The sequence below is a fragment of the Camelus dromedarius genome, chromosome X (assembly GCF_036321535.1).
Source record: "Camelus dromedarius isolate mCamDro1 chromosome X, mCamDro1.pat, whole genome shotgun sequence".
Classification (NCBI taxonomy): domain Eukaryota; kingdom Metazoa; phylum Chordata; class Mammalia; order Artiodactyla; family Camelidae; genus Camelus; species Camelus dromedarius.
Window position 1 is genome coordinate 11,511,890 of NC_087472.1, and position 18,391 is coordinate 11,530,280.

An 18,391-nucleotide genomic window follows, 5' to 3' on the forward strand; every position below is an offset into this window, starting at 1 on the left:
CGCAGTACGAATGACTCCTCGTCTCGGGCATGTCAGCAGTGGGATTTTTTGTTTATTTCTTATAACAGAGGTACTTAATCATAAGCAATGGAGAGAAGAGTTAATACCAGATTCACACACGTTACCAAAATAAAATAGTAAAACCTGGACTTTATATAATGTATTTTTGCTTTTTCAAAAGTGGTCACATTTATTGAGTAATGCTGATTGTCTTTGTTTCCTGATGAAGCCCTGCCAGCAGGTATCAGTATAATTGTCCTATAGATGAGGGAAGTACATTGATACACGCACTTTGGAAAGGTTATGTGATGAATCCAAAGTCAAACAGCTAAGTAATGAAAAGAGCCTAAGCAAGAATAGCATTTCCATGAATTCCAGTTGATGACCTTTCCACCTGCTGCTTTCTCCCATTTTCCGAATGACTTTTGATGAGACAGATGAATTTGTTTTTTTTACAAAAAGGTAAAATTCCTTTGGAGAGAGTACAGCTGCCCTCCATATACTTTTGAGCCCTGTCGATGGAGCTGAATAACGTAAAAGCCCTGCTTTGGCCTTTAGGATTGGTCCTCGGGCTTGTTGAACAGACTTTAGTTTATGACAATAATCAATTCTTTTATACTAAATATAGCACTTGTTACAATAAAACTTTTTTTAATCACCCAGACCAGCTTTTTTTTTCTTTTAGCCAAAACTACCTGCTTGATGAAATTAATTTTCATTGAGTGACTGATTGGCACACAGCACCAATTTTTTGATAAAGTTTTATTTTCATTAATCAAATAGGTTGCTTGGAACAGAGGTCTTTGCCATGTACAGATAGGTGGAACTGTCTTTGGTATGTTATTTTAAACTCTTACCTATGAAGTAATTATGCAATTTAGTTTGGAGACTTGAATTTCTAGATTCAAAAAGAAACTATGCAGTTAGGTTCAATTTCATAATGATAGGAGATTTTTTTTTTAAGTTATACATTTTGGGGAAATGTTTATTTGGGAGAGAATCCTATCCATCTTAGAAAGTTTGCATGCTCTATTCTTTCTAGATTATCGTCAGGGCAAAAATACACAAACTGTTAACCTTTCAAAAGGCTTAAACCCAGGATAGAATTTAACCTAAAAAAAAAAAACCAGAACTGAATTTTGAGTTACAGACCAGGGTAGGACAAGAATAAAGATATCAGTGAATACTACCTTCACAAAGATTCTTAGCATTCCACCTTAAAAATCGAACTGCGCAGAGGAAAAAGCCAGTCCCATCAAGCTCCTAGGAGGAGAGTCTTTTTTTTTCCTTCCTCTACACTTAGGATGTGCCTGATCGTCTTGAGCAGTCCAGCACCAGCTAATCCATGAGGCTCAATCAGGCTAAGTAATTGGGGGACTGTGTCGACTCTGAATTACAATGAACAGCAGGGAAGGATCTGTCAGCTGACTAATCAGGGATAGTGGGGTTTTTTTTTTTTGCAGCGCTGCCACGGTGGTAATGGAAGCAGCCACAGTAGCTTTGTTTGATAGAGATTTTTGGCTGCCGCTTTTAAATACCACCTAAGAAGCAGCTCATATTTCATCAATGTTGCATTGACAATTCGAAAAGAAGAGTGTTATTGTGTATAGGCGAGATGGCAGAAGCAACTCCCCCGAGAGGCAAGATGAGGTTCAGAAGGAATGCGGTAAGGGCTCTGCCTGCAGTCCTGGAAAGCCTATTCCCAAGTTCAAGTGCAAGGATGCTGCAGCATGGTGCTATAGCACAAGCTGCTGAATGGGGCTTTTAAGGACAGATGGTGAGAATGGAGACTTGTCTTTGCATGGATTTGCATTGATGTGATGACTGTGATATGGACATAGGGAAACATAAAGGAGTCAAGGAGGTAGAATGTCATTTCAAAATCTAAATGTGCTCAAGGTTATAAGGAAGCACCGTTAGTCATGTTATTTTAGACTGTACAAACAATTTTGAAGTGTTTGGCAGAATAGCTTGAAATCACTAGTTAAAATAATATCTGACAAAAGGATTCTTCCTTCCTTTCACCATGGTCAAGTAGAGTATGATGTGGACAGATCTGGAGCCGACTTCATCAGCATTTAAAAAGACAGCCCTTCCTGGGTGTTACTGTACAAGTGAAAAAAATTGTAAAGTCTAATGATTTGAAACCTTTCTGATTTCAATTCTTCCCCAAATTCAAACTTTAAAGATGCAGAATTCTAGCCTGTTGACAACTTTTTTTTAAAGAGGCAAAAAAGTGACTCATTTTTCATTATAGTCTGGAATTTAGAAATTTCTCCTTTCAGATACATTTCAAACACTTTTCTACCTCAGATTGGTTCACTTGTATCCTAAATTCCCAGCAAATTTCTAAAGGGAAAATATCCCTACAAAATAGGTGTATTCTGGAGAAATGTGAAATAACACTAGCTAATTTATTAGCTAGCTGATCATCAACAAGGTTTTCAGTGCTACTCTTTTTCTTTCAAAACTTAAGACGTTATTGATGTTATGATTTAAAATATAATACTTGCTTATTTAAATAATCAAGACAACACACAAAAAATAAGAAACTAAAAGTCAGTCATAGAAAAAAATGACACTTGGTATCAAAAGTAAGATAAGGGAAATAAATCAGTATGAATGACAGTGAGCATCAATGGGTGAGTAGATGATTTATTTCCTAATAAAGCTCTTAGCACCAAATGCTATTTTAAAAATTACAGTTTAGGATGTGAGTCTTTTTATTTTGACAAAATTGTATCTTCAGCTTTACACATGATTTTGTATTATGGGAATAATAGCTTCAGATTTTTAACAGACAATTTATGGTGCACAAGTAATGCCTGTGTATCTGCTTTGCAATATTGGGTGCAACTGATGTTAGTACTTTTGTTATCAAAAGTAATTTACTTAAGCTTTCAGAAAATTCCCAAGTCCTTTACGTGCATACGTATTTTCCCAGTTCTGAACTTTGTTTTGCATATATACACATATACAAATATACACGCAAAAAGAACACACAGTACTCATTGAATAGATATGTCTAGTACTGTGCTACACACACTGTGCCTTACAAAGGTATGGAATGGCTACTGAGCTGAAGGAGTTCTCAATCTAATACAGAAGGTAGGACATGTTCATAAATAACTATTATGAAAGAACTTCTAGCTACGGGGGAAGGCCTCATAAAGGAGATGACATTTGTTTGGACCTTAAGCAAGAGCGTTATGTGTCTGTTAGCTTTCTTTGTTTCTTTCCTCTACTCTTCTCACAAATGAATTACTTTAAGTGGTCCCTAGGAACAGATATGAAATTGAAATGAAACTGGTTAGATTTAAGTCAGAAGCCAAGAACTATAGTGGAAGACAAATTTCTTCCACCAACATGAATAGGGCTTAACCAGAGTAGAAAATCGGAAACTCAGCTGATGACACCGTGGTTTAAGTTTGAAGGCTCTCTGGAGTCGGGCTGATTCTGGAGGCTGTGATAAGGTAGCACCTGAAAAGATGATGACAGCGGATTTAAAGTCCAAAGAGAGGATCAAACTGCTTACTTGGAAACTGCAATGACTGTGAAAGAGTGAGAGAGAAGGTTGAGAATAGATTTGAGACAAGAAGGACGAACCACAAGGAAAGAGTCCTGCCCAGGACAGTCCTGCTCCTGAGGTCATGTGGCAAGTTATTTGACGATCCCTGGAGTAACTCTTACTTTCTGGACTCTTTAAGGGTGGGGTACGTGGGAAGAGTGCGGAAGTAGCTCACAGCACTGGAAACACTTTTCTGTAGCTTGAGGTCATGAGCTTTTCCCCAGTGTATTCTAATGTGATAGTTTGGATGCCAACAACTCAGTATTATGTTCTATAGTGATATTAAATTATAATAGTTTAGTTCAGTAAGCTCCATGATGCTAAATTGTTTCAAACCATTTGTTTTGACTGTTAATATTTGTCTCATTTTGTAGATGTCAATGTCAAGTTATTCCTAAATGCTCGGCAGCAAGTCTGAGCTTGCATTCAGACTATGCAGTGTTAAATGCGGGCCCTAGAAAGGGTTAAGTGTCCTGGAAAGAGCTAGCCCTTGGGATTCAGATAGGCCTGGGTGCCACTGCTCCCTAGCTGGAGCCTTGTGCAAGGAATTGCACCAGACTGGGCTTCAGTTTGCTCATCTGTAAAAAGGACAGAATACCTCCTTCACTGCGATGTTACAAAGGCTACAGGGGAGAATATACGTTTAACAAGCCTGGCACGTTATGTACTAGGCTTTCAGTGAAGAGTTCCCTCTTGTTGTGACTGCAGTTCTTGGTCCTTAAAGATTAAAAAACAAACAAACAAAATGAAACAAAACAAAACAACCCATAGGAATAGAAATTGTTTGTATAGTAAAATAATTAAACTTTTGTGTTGGATAAGCCACTTTTAACATTTTTAAAGAAATAACTAGAATAACGGAAAAGTGTGCAGAGGGTATATGAATTGTCTTTCTTCCTGTCTTAGATGCTGCACAAAAGAATATTAAACAAGGCTAATTTCCAGACTTTAGTAGTGAAATGATGCATCAAGGATATGCCTTTTGTCTTTGTCATTGCTGTCCCAGCTGCTGTGACGCCATAACACTGGGTGATTTGAAGGCAGGCATTCGGAGAAGGGAGTACAATCTTCTCTAGGAGGGGAAGGGGAGAGAAGGCTAATTCAGTGCCTGTCGACTTGAGGCAGCAGCTGCCGAGGGCGGGGGGTGGAGCCGCGCTCAGGGACGGGAGACCGGGCTCTGAGCCCTAGGAGATGCAGCATGGCCATTTTCACTGAGGTGCCTTTAAGCCGTCACATGTTGGAACTCCAGAAAAAAATCTGCAACCAATGCCTAAAACCAATGCTGCTTTCTTTCTCCTGCTGCATGCGTCTTTTTTTTTTTTTTTTTTTTTGTAAAGAAAAAAAGCCATAAAAGAAAACAAGGCTGACCTTTGCCCACATCCTTTTGCTTTTTTTGACAAGTTCTCAAAAACGATTTATAGTTTTAAAATCTAGGGTTTGATTTTGGAGAAAATAGAAACTGTGCTTTTCCATGTTTATATAACCAGACAGATTAGAGATCCTTAAAGCAACATACCCGAGAATGTAGTTTCCCCGAAATCAAATGGGAAGAAAGCTGTATGGTGTTGAGCTGTATTTGCTGTAAGATTATGTGCCTCTGATACTGTTTATGATATGTAATATGCTGTTTGATTGCTCAGTTAAATACTAGCTTTAAACTAGATTATCTTGAATCTTTTGCTTATACAAAAACCTATATATAGAGAAAAAGAACTCTCTCTCTACACCTGTATGTATGCTCCGTGCAAACACATCCAAACTGACCTTAAATCCAAATGGCTTTTCAGGTTAAAATTTCTCAAGAGTGCTCCGTTCCCTCCAGATTCTCCTGCCAGGGGTCATAGACAGAGAAGTGGACATACAGTCGATATTGGGCCAGGTTCAGATATGTGAAGCTTTAGTCCAGAGGTTGCAAACCGTTGGTCCAGAGCTGTGTTTTGTTTAGACCATCCGGTGTTTTAAGAAACTTTCTATTTGTTTCCCATCTTTAAAAATCCCACAGAAATCCAGGTTTCTGGCTTCTTTTGAGGAATCATAGATTTGGCAGTGCTGGGCCCACCTTCCCACATGACAGCATTTAACTGAACTGACCAGTGAGCCCCCCATGCTTTCCAGTTTGCCCCAGTCCCCACCATTTCCTAATACTCATCACTGTATAGGAAGAGTGTGAATTGCCACTTTCCACCTTGTTCAGCCTGGGTTTTAATTAAACCCTGCCTACCTCATTAAAACAAAACAAAACAAAAACACACATGGTAGCCATTCAAGTTTGTTGACTTTGCTTTAGGTTTCAGGTGGAGACTATTGACCTTGAACCTGATCCTTGTACCATCTTTGCTATGCTTCTCCAAATTCCTCCTGTTGATCCTTCTTCTATCCATTAGGAGTTTCTGCAGAGGAAGGTGAATCTGGATTTTAATTCTGCCACTTACAAGCTAGAAGTTTCTGAAAAATTGCTTAACCTCACAAAGCCTCAGTGTATTAGGTCTGTATTGCTGCTGTAACAAATTACCAGAAACTTAATAGCTCAAAATGACACAAATGTATTGTTACAATTCTGCAGGTCAGCAGTCCAAAATGAGTCTCATCTCACTGGGCTAAAACCAAGATGTCAGCCGGACTGTGTTCTTTCTGAGGCTCTAGAGGAGAATCGGTTTTCTTTACTTTCTAGGTTCTAGAGGCTGCCCACATTCCTTGGCTCATGACCCCACATCCCTCTGACCTCAGCTTCTGTGGTCACATCTCTGCCTCTCCTGCCTCCCTCTGTCTAATAACTCTGGTGATGACATCATTCACACCCTGCTAATCTAAGATTGTCTCCCCATCTCAAGATCATTAACTTAATCACATTTACAAAGTCCTTTTTGCCTTGTAATGAAACATATTCACAGCTTCCAGGGATTAGGATGTGGGCATCTTTGGGGAATCATTCTTCTGCCTGCCACGCTCAGTTCCTCCCACTGGGAAGTGAAGATAAAAACAGAACCTAATGCATGTAAAATACTTAGCACAATGTCATAATAATGCTCATGGTGAGCATAATTCTCATAATTGGCATTCAGTAAAAAGCAGGCCTCCCACCCATGGCCAGCTAGCCAATCTCCTGTCCCTACCTTAAGGCTTGGAAAGATCCTGAATGTGTGTGTGTGTGTGTGTGTGTGTGTGTGTGTGTGTGTGTGTGTATAGTTGTTGGAGAGAAGCTATGAAAAGTCATTCATGTGAGGTTGTGGATTTGCTATAATTAGTCTAAGCACCTGTTTAAATTTGGGATAAGTGACTGGGACTGGGATTTAAAAATCAAGTATATCTGATTCACACATGGGACTTAATGGACATAAGAGATGGAAACAATGTACCTGGTCCGAACTGCATGATTTAGTTTCCTAAAAAAATAACTCTGACACACCAAATGAATTGTTTGAGTGCCACCCAGTTGTTTAGTGGTTCTGTCTACTAAACAATAGGTATTGCCTACAAGTTTTTTCTTCCTTCAGACGGCTGTTAGATTTGAGAGTAGCTATTGGCTTAACAGAATCCATGTATTCTAGGAAGATTTGCATGTTAGCTCAATAAAGATCCAAAAATTATCCTATAATTGAAAACATGGCAAGTACCATTATACAGGCAATCCATCCTTGATAGTGCATTTTATTCAACAGTGCACATTTTGGTAGGCTTTGTGATAAGCAAGTCACTAAACATTTTGAAAGAATTAAAGAAGGAGAAGGTATGAGAAAATAATCAGAAGGTTTTACTTAATGATCTGACAAGAACGTAGAATTATCTTTAGAAGCATTTTGTTCAGCTGTCAATGTTTGGGACAGACCGCTTTATCAGATAGAGGCAATGACTGGGTTCATGAGACAGCCAACATAGGAGCAGCTGAGTACCCCCCAGACCCCGCCTGAACTCTCTTCCCTGTGGGCTCTGTGGACAGCGACTCCACTTCTCTCTGCTTTCTGCTTTTTTCTCTGCTGTGTGATCAGCTGTCCCTCGGCCTGGCTGCTGGGACAGCCTTGTACTTTTAGGAGAACCTCAGGCAGAGAGTTGCCACCTGGCCTTCTCTGCTCCCATAGTGTCCCGCCCCACCCCCACCCCCATTTTTGGAGGTGGGTATTTTCGGCTTTAACTTGACCATCCCTAGGGTCTCGCATCTAGAGATTTCCAACACAATACCAGAGAAAATGACATTAAGGAGAGTCAGAGAGAAAAAGATGATGAGACCAGATCAACCTAGAATCCACGAAAGAATAAAAGTAATTTTGCTTTAAGTGTTGGCAAAAGTAGAATGCTTTCGGTTTCATTTGAAAGTCACAAAATAAGCTGGGTCAAGGCAGGTAAGTGTAATAATAAAGCTGGTTATTTGCCCACATGGAGAAAGAAAGGCTTAACTCCTAAAATGAATGGGATAGAAATGGAATGAGCGCTCTCAATCTAAAAATAGGTCCATAGTTCTCACAAGTCCCTATCAGAGTTTCCTCCTAAGCAAGTCTTTATCCATATCTCAAGAAAGTTTTCTATCTAAATCTGCTTGTCCTTAGTTCCAAGAACCCAAAGTAAATTTTAAAAACTATCTCATTGATTTTTTTTGGATTTGACAGAGTGCCTTTATGTTCTTTATTTCTTTTAATTCTTACAATAACTATGGAAAGTTCTTAGCATAAAATAAAATATATATTATGTACATAATCCATTATCATTGGATATCATTGGATATCACTTCTGTCTCTGTTCCCAGTTCTCTGTACATGTTGGCTTTGTTCTTTGGAATAAGCTTTCTCTAGCAGCAGGAATCATGGCTACCAGGAGCTCTGGAACTGCACCCTCCAATTTTCCTTTGAAAAATCCTAGGGTGGGACTTTGTTTCTGCTTCCATCAAATTTCTATCTCACTACCAATCATTGTGTGTTAGAAGGTCAAGGTCATGTAGAAAGATAACAGTTCTCATTAAAAGCCAATGGTAAGAATAATAAGAGGTTGTCTTAGTCCAAGGGGCTGCTGTAACAGAACACACAGCCTGGGTGGCTTATCAACAACAGCAATTTATTTCTCACAGTTCTAGAGTCTGAAGTACATGATCAAGGTGCCGGCAGATTCGGTGTCTGGTGAGAGCCCACTTCCTGGTTCATAGATGGCTGTCTTTTCTCTGTGTCCTCACATGTTGGAAGAGGTGAGGGAGCTCTCTGGGGCCTCTTTTGTAAGGGCACTAATCCCATTCATGAGGGCTCCACCCTCATGAACTAATCACATCCCAAAGGCCCCACCTCTAAATACCCTCACATTGTGTGTTATGTTTCAACATATGAATTGGGGGGGGGCATAAACATCCAGTGTGTAGCAGACGGGAAGTAGTTTCTCAGGAAGGGAGAGGGTAGCACAGGTATGGCCACCTGGGGGACTTCTGAGGCATCCCAGTTACAATCATTGTTTAATTTATTGATTTAATTTTGTGCTCCTTTCTTTGACCTATTTGTCTCACACTCAGTTCTCGTTCCCTCACTCTAGTTCTCATTGCTACTTTGTGTTTTATCACCATCTCAAGTTGAATTTTAAAGACCTCCAGTTTTGAGTGTCTTTTGAGAGTCTAGGTCTTATCCCTCTATGAAACTTACTCTTTTTTTTTAATAGACTTTATTTTTTAGAGCAGGTTTAGGTTCACAGCAAGCACTAAGTCCAGAGTTCCCATATACCCCTGCCCCCACAATATCTTACTAATTTTTGTTTTATAGTTTTATTCAATCATTAATATTTCAGCATGCCTGAAAGATGACTGTATTTTAAGCATTTTGGACATATTTTGCATTTTTATGGGTTTTTTTTTTGTTAGAGGGAGGTAAGTAGGTCTTTAAAATTTATTTATTTATTAATGGCAGTACTGGGGATTGAACCCAGGACCTTGTGCATGCTAGGCATGCACTCTACCACTGAGCTGACATATTTTGCTTTATTATGCTTTAATCCACTGTTTTGAGGCTGATGACTCCCAATTCTACATTCCCAGTTTAGGCTTCTTTCCCTCCTTACTTGTATGTACACTTGTCTGATGGACATCATCTGGTTGTTCTGGTGACCCTGCCAACCCAGCAGGTCCAGGAATGGGAATCAGTATCTTATTCCCCTCCTTAAAAACCTGCTTCTCTTGTGTTCCCATGTCGGTGAGGATTGTACCATTCATCCAGTTACTCAAGCCAGAAATCTGGAAATTGATTGTCCTAGTCTGTCGTTTCTCATCAGACACATCCAATCACCATGCCTTGCGGATTGTAAATCCTAAATTCTATCCTCATCACTGCTGTTGTTGCTCCAGCTCAGAAACTCATCATCCCTGGCTGGGATTACTGTTCCAGCCTTCTAGCTCATCTCTTTGCTTCCACTCTTGTCCCATCCAGTCATTTCCCAAAGCCAAAGTGATCTATCTCAATGATCGTGTTGCTCTGCTGCTTAAATACTCTTAAGAGTCTCCCCTTGCCTCCAGGGAAAAAACCCAAAGTCTTTCCTGATCTGTCTTCTACCCATCTTTCTAGTACCATCTCCCATTGCTACCCCCCCGCCCCCTGCCCCACCCCAGCAGCATTTGCCTCCAGCTTTCCCAACTGAGGCCTCAACGTGGGGCAGACTCAGGTGCAAATTCAGACTTCACCAGCTGGGTCAAGTTACACTTAAACTCTCTGAGCCTCACTTTCTTTATCTGTAAAAGAGGATAGCCTAACTACTTCACAGGATTATCATGAAAGAGGAACTGTGGTAATGTTGGCAAAATACTTCCTTTATAGTAAGCGTTTCCTACATGGTGGTCTGTTATTAATATCAGGCTTACTGTCCCACCCTGCACTAATTTTGCACAGTGCCCTCCTTGCCTTTTGCATTCTTTGATTTAGCAATTATTTCTTGACCATCTGCATGTGCCAGTATTCTAAGAAGCCGGGAAACACTGGCGCACCAGAACAACATTCTGAGCCGATTTAATTCCTCCTTATGCTTCGAGACGTTTTTTTGACACTCCTAGGTCTAGGATGCTCTGTGCTGTCACTTCCTGCTGTGTATTATTCTAATTCCTTTGTTTCGTTTATCACCTTATCGTGCTATAGAGTATATGATACTAATGGGCTCTACTATTAGGCTATCATTTTCTTGCAGGCTGGGGAGGGACTATATTTTATTAATTTGTGGACACTGAACGGTAACAGTGTCTGATAATCGTTCACTTAAATACATGGAATAGACACACAGAAGATATTCAGTGAATGTTGCTTGGATGAAATAAAAATATGAGTGTATAAAGGAGTTTTCTTTCCTTGTTTCCTCCAAGTATACAGTATCTCAACTCCTTCTGGCTTTTAGGGCTTTTCTAGAAACCTGCCTCGTAGGTCTCTTTTACAGGGATGAAATGCAATTTGAGTACAAATAACTCAGTTTAAAAAGAAGCTTCAGAGTCGAATTCTTTGTAATTTGGCATTTAGTTTAGTGTGAGAAAATTCCACGCCACGAGCATGACAAGGATCTGACCTGATGACCTTACATTAGTTTTATTTCTATTTTCATGGTTTTAGATTTTATCAATCTCCATTTTAAAGTTGTATCCCTTTAGTGGCTTTTATGACTTCAAACTCTGTTTAATCATGTATTTTCTGCTGTGTGCTCAGTTGAGTGCATGTTCTGACAACTTTTTCTTTCTTTCCTTGTACAGGCTTCCTTCCCTGGGAACTTGCACTTGGTTTTGGTTCTTCGTCCTACCAGTTTTCTGCAACGAACTTTCACAGATATTGGATTTCGATTTAGTCAGGAAGATTTCATGCTCAAACTACCGGTAAGCGTCTATTATGTAGATGTTTTGTCCCTTCCTCGTGAAGGCTGTGTACCACGCTGCTGATGTTTTACATGTGGTCACAAAGCATTTAAAAGAAAAAAAGTTGAATTTGTCTTCCAAAAATGTAAATTTGAAATGCCGAAAAGTCTTCTGCTGCTACTGTTAAAATAAAGGAGTAGATTAATCAATTTCTAACAAAGCAGTTCCTTTTGAAAAAGATGTATGTCATCACATATGTTATATATGTGTATGTGTGTATGTGTGTGTGTGTATAAAATCAGAACATTTTATTTTTAGGCAAAAAAGGAGTGTGTGTTTTATGTATTTGAACTCCCACGAACTTACATCCTGGGCTAGTTCAGAGTACCATGTGTTTTTTTAAAAGATATTTTTATACATTTTTAGGGTTAGGAAGAGAGTGCTCATAAATTTCAATACTTTTGCAAAAGATCAGTCCCTCCTGATAAATTCTAACTTGCTGCAGAAAGCCCTTTTACTGTTATGGGCTTAACGTTCTTTCAGAAGGTTGACCATGAACAGTGCAAACTTTGAGATCAGGGAGAATGAGGTGTTTGGGTTTCCATGGAGATTGCTTTTGCTTTGCAGACAAATGTTTTGTAACTGGAAATTGTTACTCCCTGAAGGAAAGTAGCGTATACCTGTGGGTGTCGGGGGGGATGTGTGGGAGACAATTCTTAGAATCCTTTATAAAAGATGACTTTGTGGTAATGAATGCTGAAGTTCATTGTGCAGGTGGATGGAGGGATGCCACGAAGGACAGTTAACAGTATCTTTCTTGCTTATTTACATAGGTGGTTATGCTGAGCTCAGTTAGTGATTTGCTGACATACATTGATGACAAGCAGTTAACCCCCGAGTTAGGCGGCACCTTGCAGTACTGCCACAGTGAATGGATCATCTTCAGAAATGTACGTTTCGTCTGCCCTTACCGGAGAGCCTGTAGTTCGTGGTAGCTCTTAAACCTAGTTGGAGAATTTCTTTCCTCTTTGGGAAAACCAGATTTCTGGGGTTCCGAGTCTTCAAAAACATATATAATTCAACGTCCCGATTTTCTCCCATAGGAAATGTCTAGAAGTGATGAAGAGTCACTGAGGATGGCACTTGAATGAGAGGCCTAGGGAATAAGGAGATCATTGTCTGCCCACCTCCTCCCGTGGCCATGTAGTAACTGGAAGAAGCAAAGGGTTTGGGTTCCAAGCCCAGCGCTGCTGATTTGTAGCTGTGTAACTTTGCGCAACTTACAAACCCTCTCTCAGCCGCAGGTTTTCCTATTATAAAACGAGGATAATAATACTTTACCTCATAAGGATTTTAGGAAGATCAAATGAGATTACAAACGTGAAGTGTTTGGCACTGTGCCTGGTGTATGGCTCGCCCTCAGAAAATGCAAATAATCTTCTTAATCTCATCATCCCAGTGATTCTCCTGAGGCAGTTGGATTTGTAGCAAAGATTCCTTCTGTTCTAGAAACATATGAACAAGCCAGGTCCCTGTGACTCATCACTGTGAATTTGTCTTAGAAGCATCTTTGCTCCAAATCCCAGAGATATGGGAACCCTTCTGAAGGAAATAATGATATTTAATTAAATCAGAATTCTGTTTTCCTCATCCTTCTTCATTCAGCAGTCCTGTTCATTTGTATGAAAGTGTATTGTCAAAATAATCAGTATCGAGCCTTTAATAACCTGTAAAGCTATAAATAAAAGAGCGGATACCTTGAGTTGCGTGGTAAACAAAAGATTTATGTGGTCTCTACATGTTGTCCTTCTTTCTCTGAGTCCTCGGTTTTGGAAACAAAATAAACCACGCAACTTTACGTGACATTTTAGGGCAACAGAGCCTTTGGAGCCACAATTTCAAATTTTCTGCAGTAGCTGAAATGAAATGTTGTGACTCATTGTTCCTCCGTCACTGTAGTCCATCGCCTTGTTTGGAATGCTAATACTTACTGAAGAATGATAATAAATATAAAGTAGCTTTGATGTTCTCATGCCTCTTCAGAAGTAAAGTTACTATAAAGCAATTTAACAATTTAGAGTTTACTAGAATAAGGAAAACACTGATTTTCAAGAGCATAAGACAAATTATTCAGTACATGGCATCTTTTTTTGGTTCCTAATTTTTTAGTTTTTAATCTGTATTTTTTTCCTGCTGCAGAACAATACACACTCATTATTGTAAGTCTGTAAAACATACAAATAAAGCAACTCACTATCCCATCATTTAAAGCAACTGCTGATAAGTTTCACATTGTTTCCCTAGTGTCATTTATAATTGCGTTTTGTCTTTTACTTTGTTGAGAAAATACTGGATGTACAATTATATAACTTTTTTTGCTTAGTGTTATAACACGAGTTGTCCCTTGGCATCTTTAAAAAATTGTTTTCATTGTTTTCAAGAAATAAGTGCAGAAGTTTAGATAAAAGACATTCAAGAAGACTCTTCACCTCACTTTAGCTTCTGAGAGGCTTGAATGCAAAGTTAGGATTGATTGTCAAGGGCAGTGCCAACTTTCCTCAGCAGAGGACAGTTCATAGTACATGTTTGCTGTCATACCTAAATAAATACCACTATGGATCTAGGTTTTAAAATTTATTTATTTTTTTTACTGAAGTCTAGTCAGTTTACAATGTTGTGTCAATTGCTGGTGTACAGCATAATGTTTCCAATTACTGATCTAGGGTTTGAAGTGCTGGCAGAGTTTCCATAGAATTAAAAGAATCATGGGCTCTTTGCAGGCTATAGAAAATTTTGCCCTCACAGTGAAAGACATGGCTCAGATGTTACAGTCCTTTGGAACTGAACTGGCTGAGACAGAACTACCAGATGATATTCCTTCAATAGAAGAAATTCTGGCAATTCGTTCTGAAAGGTACCACCTGTTAAAGGTATGTCTGATAGAGGGGACAAACCAAATTGTCCATGGGCTTTTTCTGTAGACATGCTCACTGTGTCCATTTCACAGATTGCTGGGGAGGGAGACAAAAGCTCTATTTATATATGATATTTATTTATTTATTTTAATGAAGATACTGGGGATCGAACCCAGGACCTCGTGCATGCTAAGCATACACTCTACCACTGAGCTACACCCCAACCTGTGCATATTTCTATATTCTAAAGCCCACTATTAAAAAACAAGAATACTTTACAAAAGGACAATGTCCTGGATATGCGGAATCGAAGTGTCCCTTTTTTGCATTTGCAGAGAAATTGTGCATTCTCTGGAGAAGTTGTTCATTTGTAAATAGAATAGTTTGTAAACGCTCCGAATAAGAAATCCACCGTCATTTTTGTTACCGTGCATTCTTTATCTTAGGGAAAGGCCCTCTCATTTGGAAAGCTAGAGTGAGAAGCAAGAGGCAGACAGGTGTTCTGTTTTAACATCCAGCACAGGGACAGTGTGAAATGGAGAAGGAGGACTTCATGAGGAGTCTTGTCCCAGAGCTGCTGTGTATTAGCATTGTGACCAAGCCAAACATTGCTAAATTCATCACAAGCTTGCTTTTCTGCAGAGCACTAGTTCTTGTTGGCGAGTTGAGTTTGCTCTCCTCCCCTGTTGTCTGGAGTGTTGTGTTTTGAAGGCTTCTGAGTCACATTTCAGACAATCACCAAGTACTTTTAGATGCACTTTCCCTCTAAAGTTTAAGAATGATCTGAACAAGCACCAGGCGTCCCTGTATAACTCACGTCCTTCATGTGATAACAGGCACGCTGGGGGCACTGACGACAGGTACAAGCTCTACGTGGAGGTGACATTTTGAAATTGAGAAGAGAAACTGAAATTTTGAATCATAATCTAAAAGCAAAACTCTATTCAAGGGAAAAAAACTCTGTCCCTCACAAACTGTCTGATTGGGTAATTTGCTTACCCTCTCAGAGTCTCTTTCCTTAGATGTTCGATGGGGTTGATGATGAGGATGATGCCGATGATGGTGGCGATGATGATGATGATGATGGTGGTGGTGATGCATACCTTGTAGGGTTGTCGTGAGGATGGCATGAAACACGTACGTGATGTATGTAAAACCATGTGTGGCACATACTCGGCACTTCATAAATCCTAGCTCTTTATGTTTACATTCTTCTTTCATATTGGTGGTGGTATCATGGAACCCAGAAAAATCCATGTCCATCCAAATTTTTGCTTAAAGTTTCAGAGAGCCCTTAGATCTCCTGAAGGAAGTCGTAGATCACTCTTAGATGCGTGAAAGATCAACCCTCTAAGGTTAAGACCTTCTGAATAGAAGCACATGCTTCATGGAGAATTAGTCAATTCAAGTGTGAAGTAACATAATTCTTTTGGCAGGCAGTAATTGGTGACAATTAAGGATTAGTAGGAAAGACATCTAACTATATCTGAATGTGCATTAAATATTACTTATTACTGTATGCTGTAGTGTAGTTCTCTATATTATTATGGTACTACTGCTTTACTGGAACACATTAAAAACATTGGCAGAATAGAATAGAATGAATTAGAATGTTCTTTTTAAATTGAGATATAGTTGACTTACAATATTAGGTGAGTTTCAGGCGTACAATGTAGTGGTTCACTATTTTTAAAGGTTATGCTCCATTTATAGTTATTATAAAATATTGACTATATTCCCTGTGCTGGATAATATATCCTTATAGCTTATTTTATACCTAGTAGTTTGTACCTCCGAATCCCCTACCTCTCCCTTGCCCCTGCCCCCTTCCCTCTCCCCACTGGTAACCACAAGTTTGTTCTCTATCTGTGAGTCTGTTTCTCTTTTATATTCAGAAGTTTGTTTTAGTTTTTAGAGTCCACATATAAGTGATATCATGCACTATTTGTCTTCCTCTGTCTAACTTATTTCACTTAGCATAGTGCCCTCCAAGTCATCCATATTTCTGCAAATGGCACTTCATTGTTTTTTAATGGCTGAGTAGTATTCCATTGTGTATGTATACTACATCTTCTCTATCCATTCATCTGTCGATGGACACTTAGGTTGCTTCCATATTAAATTAGAATTGAGAGAAGGATGCTACAAACGGAGCATGGGGTACTTTTACTTGTAAAGATCTTATAAAAATAGTGATCGCAATGTCCATCTCAATAGGCAGAGGCTTCTTGGAGATCCTCACAGCTTTTGGATTCTGTGGTACTGAGGTATTCCTTGATTTTTTCAGTTATGAAAGCAAAGGCCATTCTAGAACTGCTGTTTCTATTCTGCATGCTGTTGGTGCATGCTTGCTTCTCCCCAGGTCATTCAGAACAAGTCACCAACAGGCTGACACCTCCTATTGTGCCTTTGTACAGAATGATATTACAGCTGTAACCAAAGAAGGAAAAATTCTGCTAACAAATCTGGAAGTGCCTGACACTGGAGATGCTGTCAGTTCAAGACTTGAACATCATCAGCAAATTAGTGGTGATTGGCAAACGATTAATAAGTGAGTAGTACTCTTTTTGATTAGGAGTTACTTATTTTATACTTTTGAAAGGGAATAATACATTTTTGCTGTAATCTGTTAAGTGTGAAAGTATTCCTGGACCTCTGGGAATCTGAGAACTCCTTCCTGAGTTGTCTCACAGAGATTAGTTTGCTTGTAGAGGAAGGTCAGTGGACACTAATGGTTGCTGCCTGGACCACATGTCATGGGCTATGACTTGCTCGTAATTCTTAATGTCCAGACCAGTTTATCTATATACTTGCGACACAGATTGTTTTTTCAAAGGAATTCTATGACTTTTCTTTGTTAAGATTGCTGACTCAAGTACATGACATGGAAATAGCTTTTGATGGATTTTGGGAAAAACACCAACTAAAAATGGAGCAGTATCTGCAACTCTGGAAGTTTGAGCAAGATTTTCAAGAGGTCAGTTCAAACATTCCTTGCTACGGTTTTTTTTTTCATTTTGCTGGAGGTTCTTACTCCTTGATTATCAGAAACACAGTCTCACAAGAGACTATCTACACTGATGTTTCTTATTCAATTTTATTTTAGGTATAAAATACTTCTGGACTATGGGATGACTTTCCAAGGAAATAACACCAACTTCCTTCATGATTTTTTAAACACCATATCCCTATGCTAACCATATTTAATACACTATAACCAAACATGTTTTTTCTGACCTAGCAATTTATTTCTATGGAAAGCCTGATGGATGAAACTAAACCATGTTTAATTACACATTATTTAAAAGGCTACAAGTTTATTCTAGTTCCATCCTTCTGGAAAATCCATCCTGTATGGTCAAGAGACATGGATTTATTTTCTTCTTTTCTTTTGTAGTCAGCGTCCAAGCTCCTCACAGTCTCTTGTAGAATTTTCCCAGGGATCCAAGGAAAACTCACCTCTTCACCCTTGTGCGTGTGGTCAGCTGGTTCCTTTCCACGCGTGGCTTACTTGCTTGGCGTTGCATTTGTTCTCGCGGAATTAGTCCGGGGAGGGGCGCACATTCGGACGCTTACTACCAGCCTTTTCCCTCCAGGGATTCAGACAGATTTTGAAGTGCCATTCTCTCCATGACACCTTTCTTAGCAGAAGAATAGGTCAGATTGCTCTTGGTCCTTCCAGATACTTGTGTCTGTCCCTCCTCCCCAACCAAACACATGCAAAAACAGCACTTTTCTTGAACAAATCCATGGTGCCTCTACTTATACGTTACTTTGCCTCCATGTGACATTCTTGTCCTGTGGTTATACTCTGTTTCTTGAAGTCATTGTTGCCTCTGACCAGTATTGTTGTCGTTTGTCTTGAATGGTAATCTCACTGACATGATCCGTATCTCATAGGGACATGCAGATAGGTTCTGCATATTTAGAAATGGCAACTAAAAAAAGCTAATTTGGAAATTCAGACTCACAAAAAAATTTGAATATTCTCAAGCTTGAGATATTCTTAAACATACAGAATAGGAATATTTTCTTGTATAATCACAGTACAGTGATCAAATTTTATACATTTAACAGTCATGCAATACTTTTATATTATCTGCCATCAGCATTCCAATTTTG

General features: G+C 39.2%; 1 protein-coding gene across 8 annotated transcripts in view; it reads left to right on the forward strand.

Moving 5' to 3' along the window:
* The first annotated feature begins 1,262 nt into the window (after nucleotides 1-1,262).
* Nucleotides 1,263-18,391, forward strand: part of MCF2 (MCF.2 cell line derived transforming sequence) — a 54,722-nt gene continuing 37,593 nt past the window's right edge. For 6 of the 8 annotated variants that reach the window (XM_031446483.2, XM_064483270.1, XM_064483267.1 and 3 more), the window contains exons 1-6: nucleotides 1,263-1,666; nucleotides 11,256-11,375; nucleotides 12,188-12,304; nucleotides 14,135-14,284; nucleotides 16,687-16,820; nucleotides 17,132-17,246. In XM_031446483.2, coding sequence (XP_031302343.2) covers nucleotides 1,616-1,666; nucleotides 11,256-11,375; nucleotides 12,188-12,304; nucleotides 14,135-14,284; nucleotides 16,687-16,820; nucleotides 17,132-17,246 — 687 coding nt within the window. In that variant the 5' untranslated portion in view covers nucleotides 1,263-1,615. Of the gene's footprint in view, nucleotides 1,667-1,701; nucleotides 1,778-11,255; nucleotides 11,376-12,187; nucleotides 12,305-14,134; nucleotides 14,285-16,686; nucleotides 16,821-17,131; nucleotides 17,247-18,391 lie in introns of those variants that run through there. The other 2 variants (XM_064483266.1, XM_064483269.1) reach the window with 2 other exon arrangements.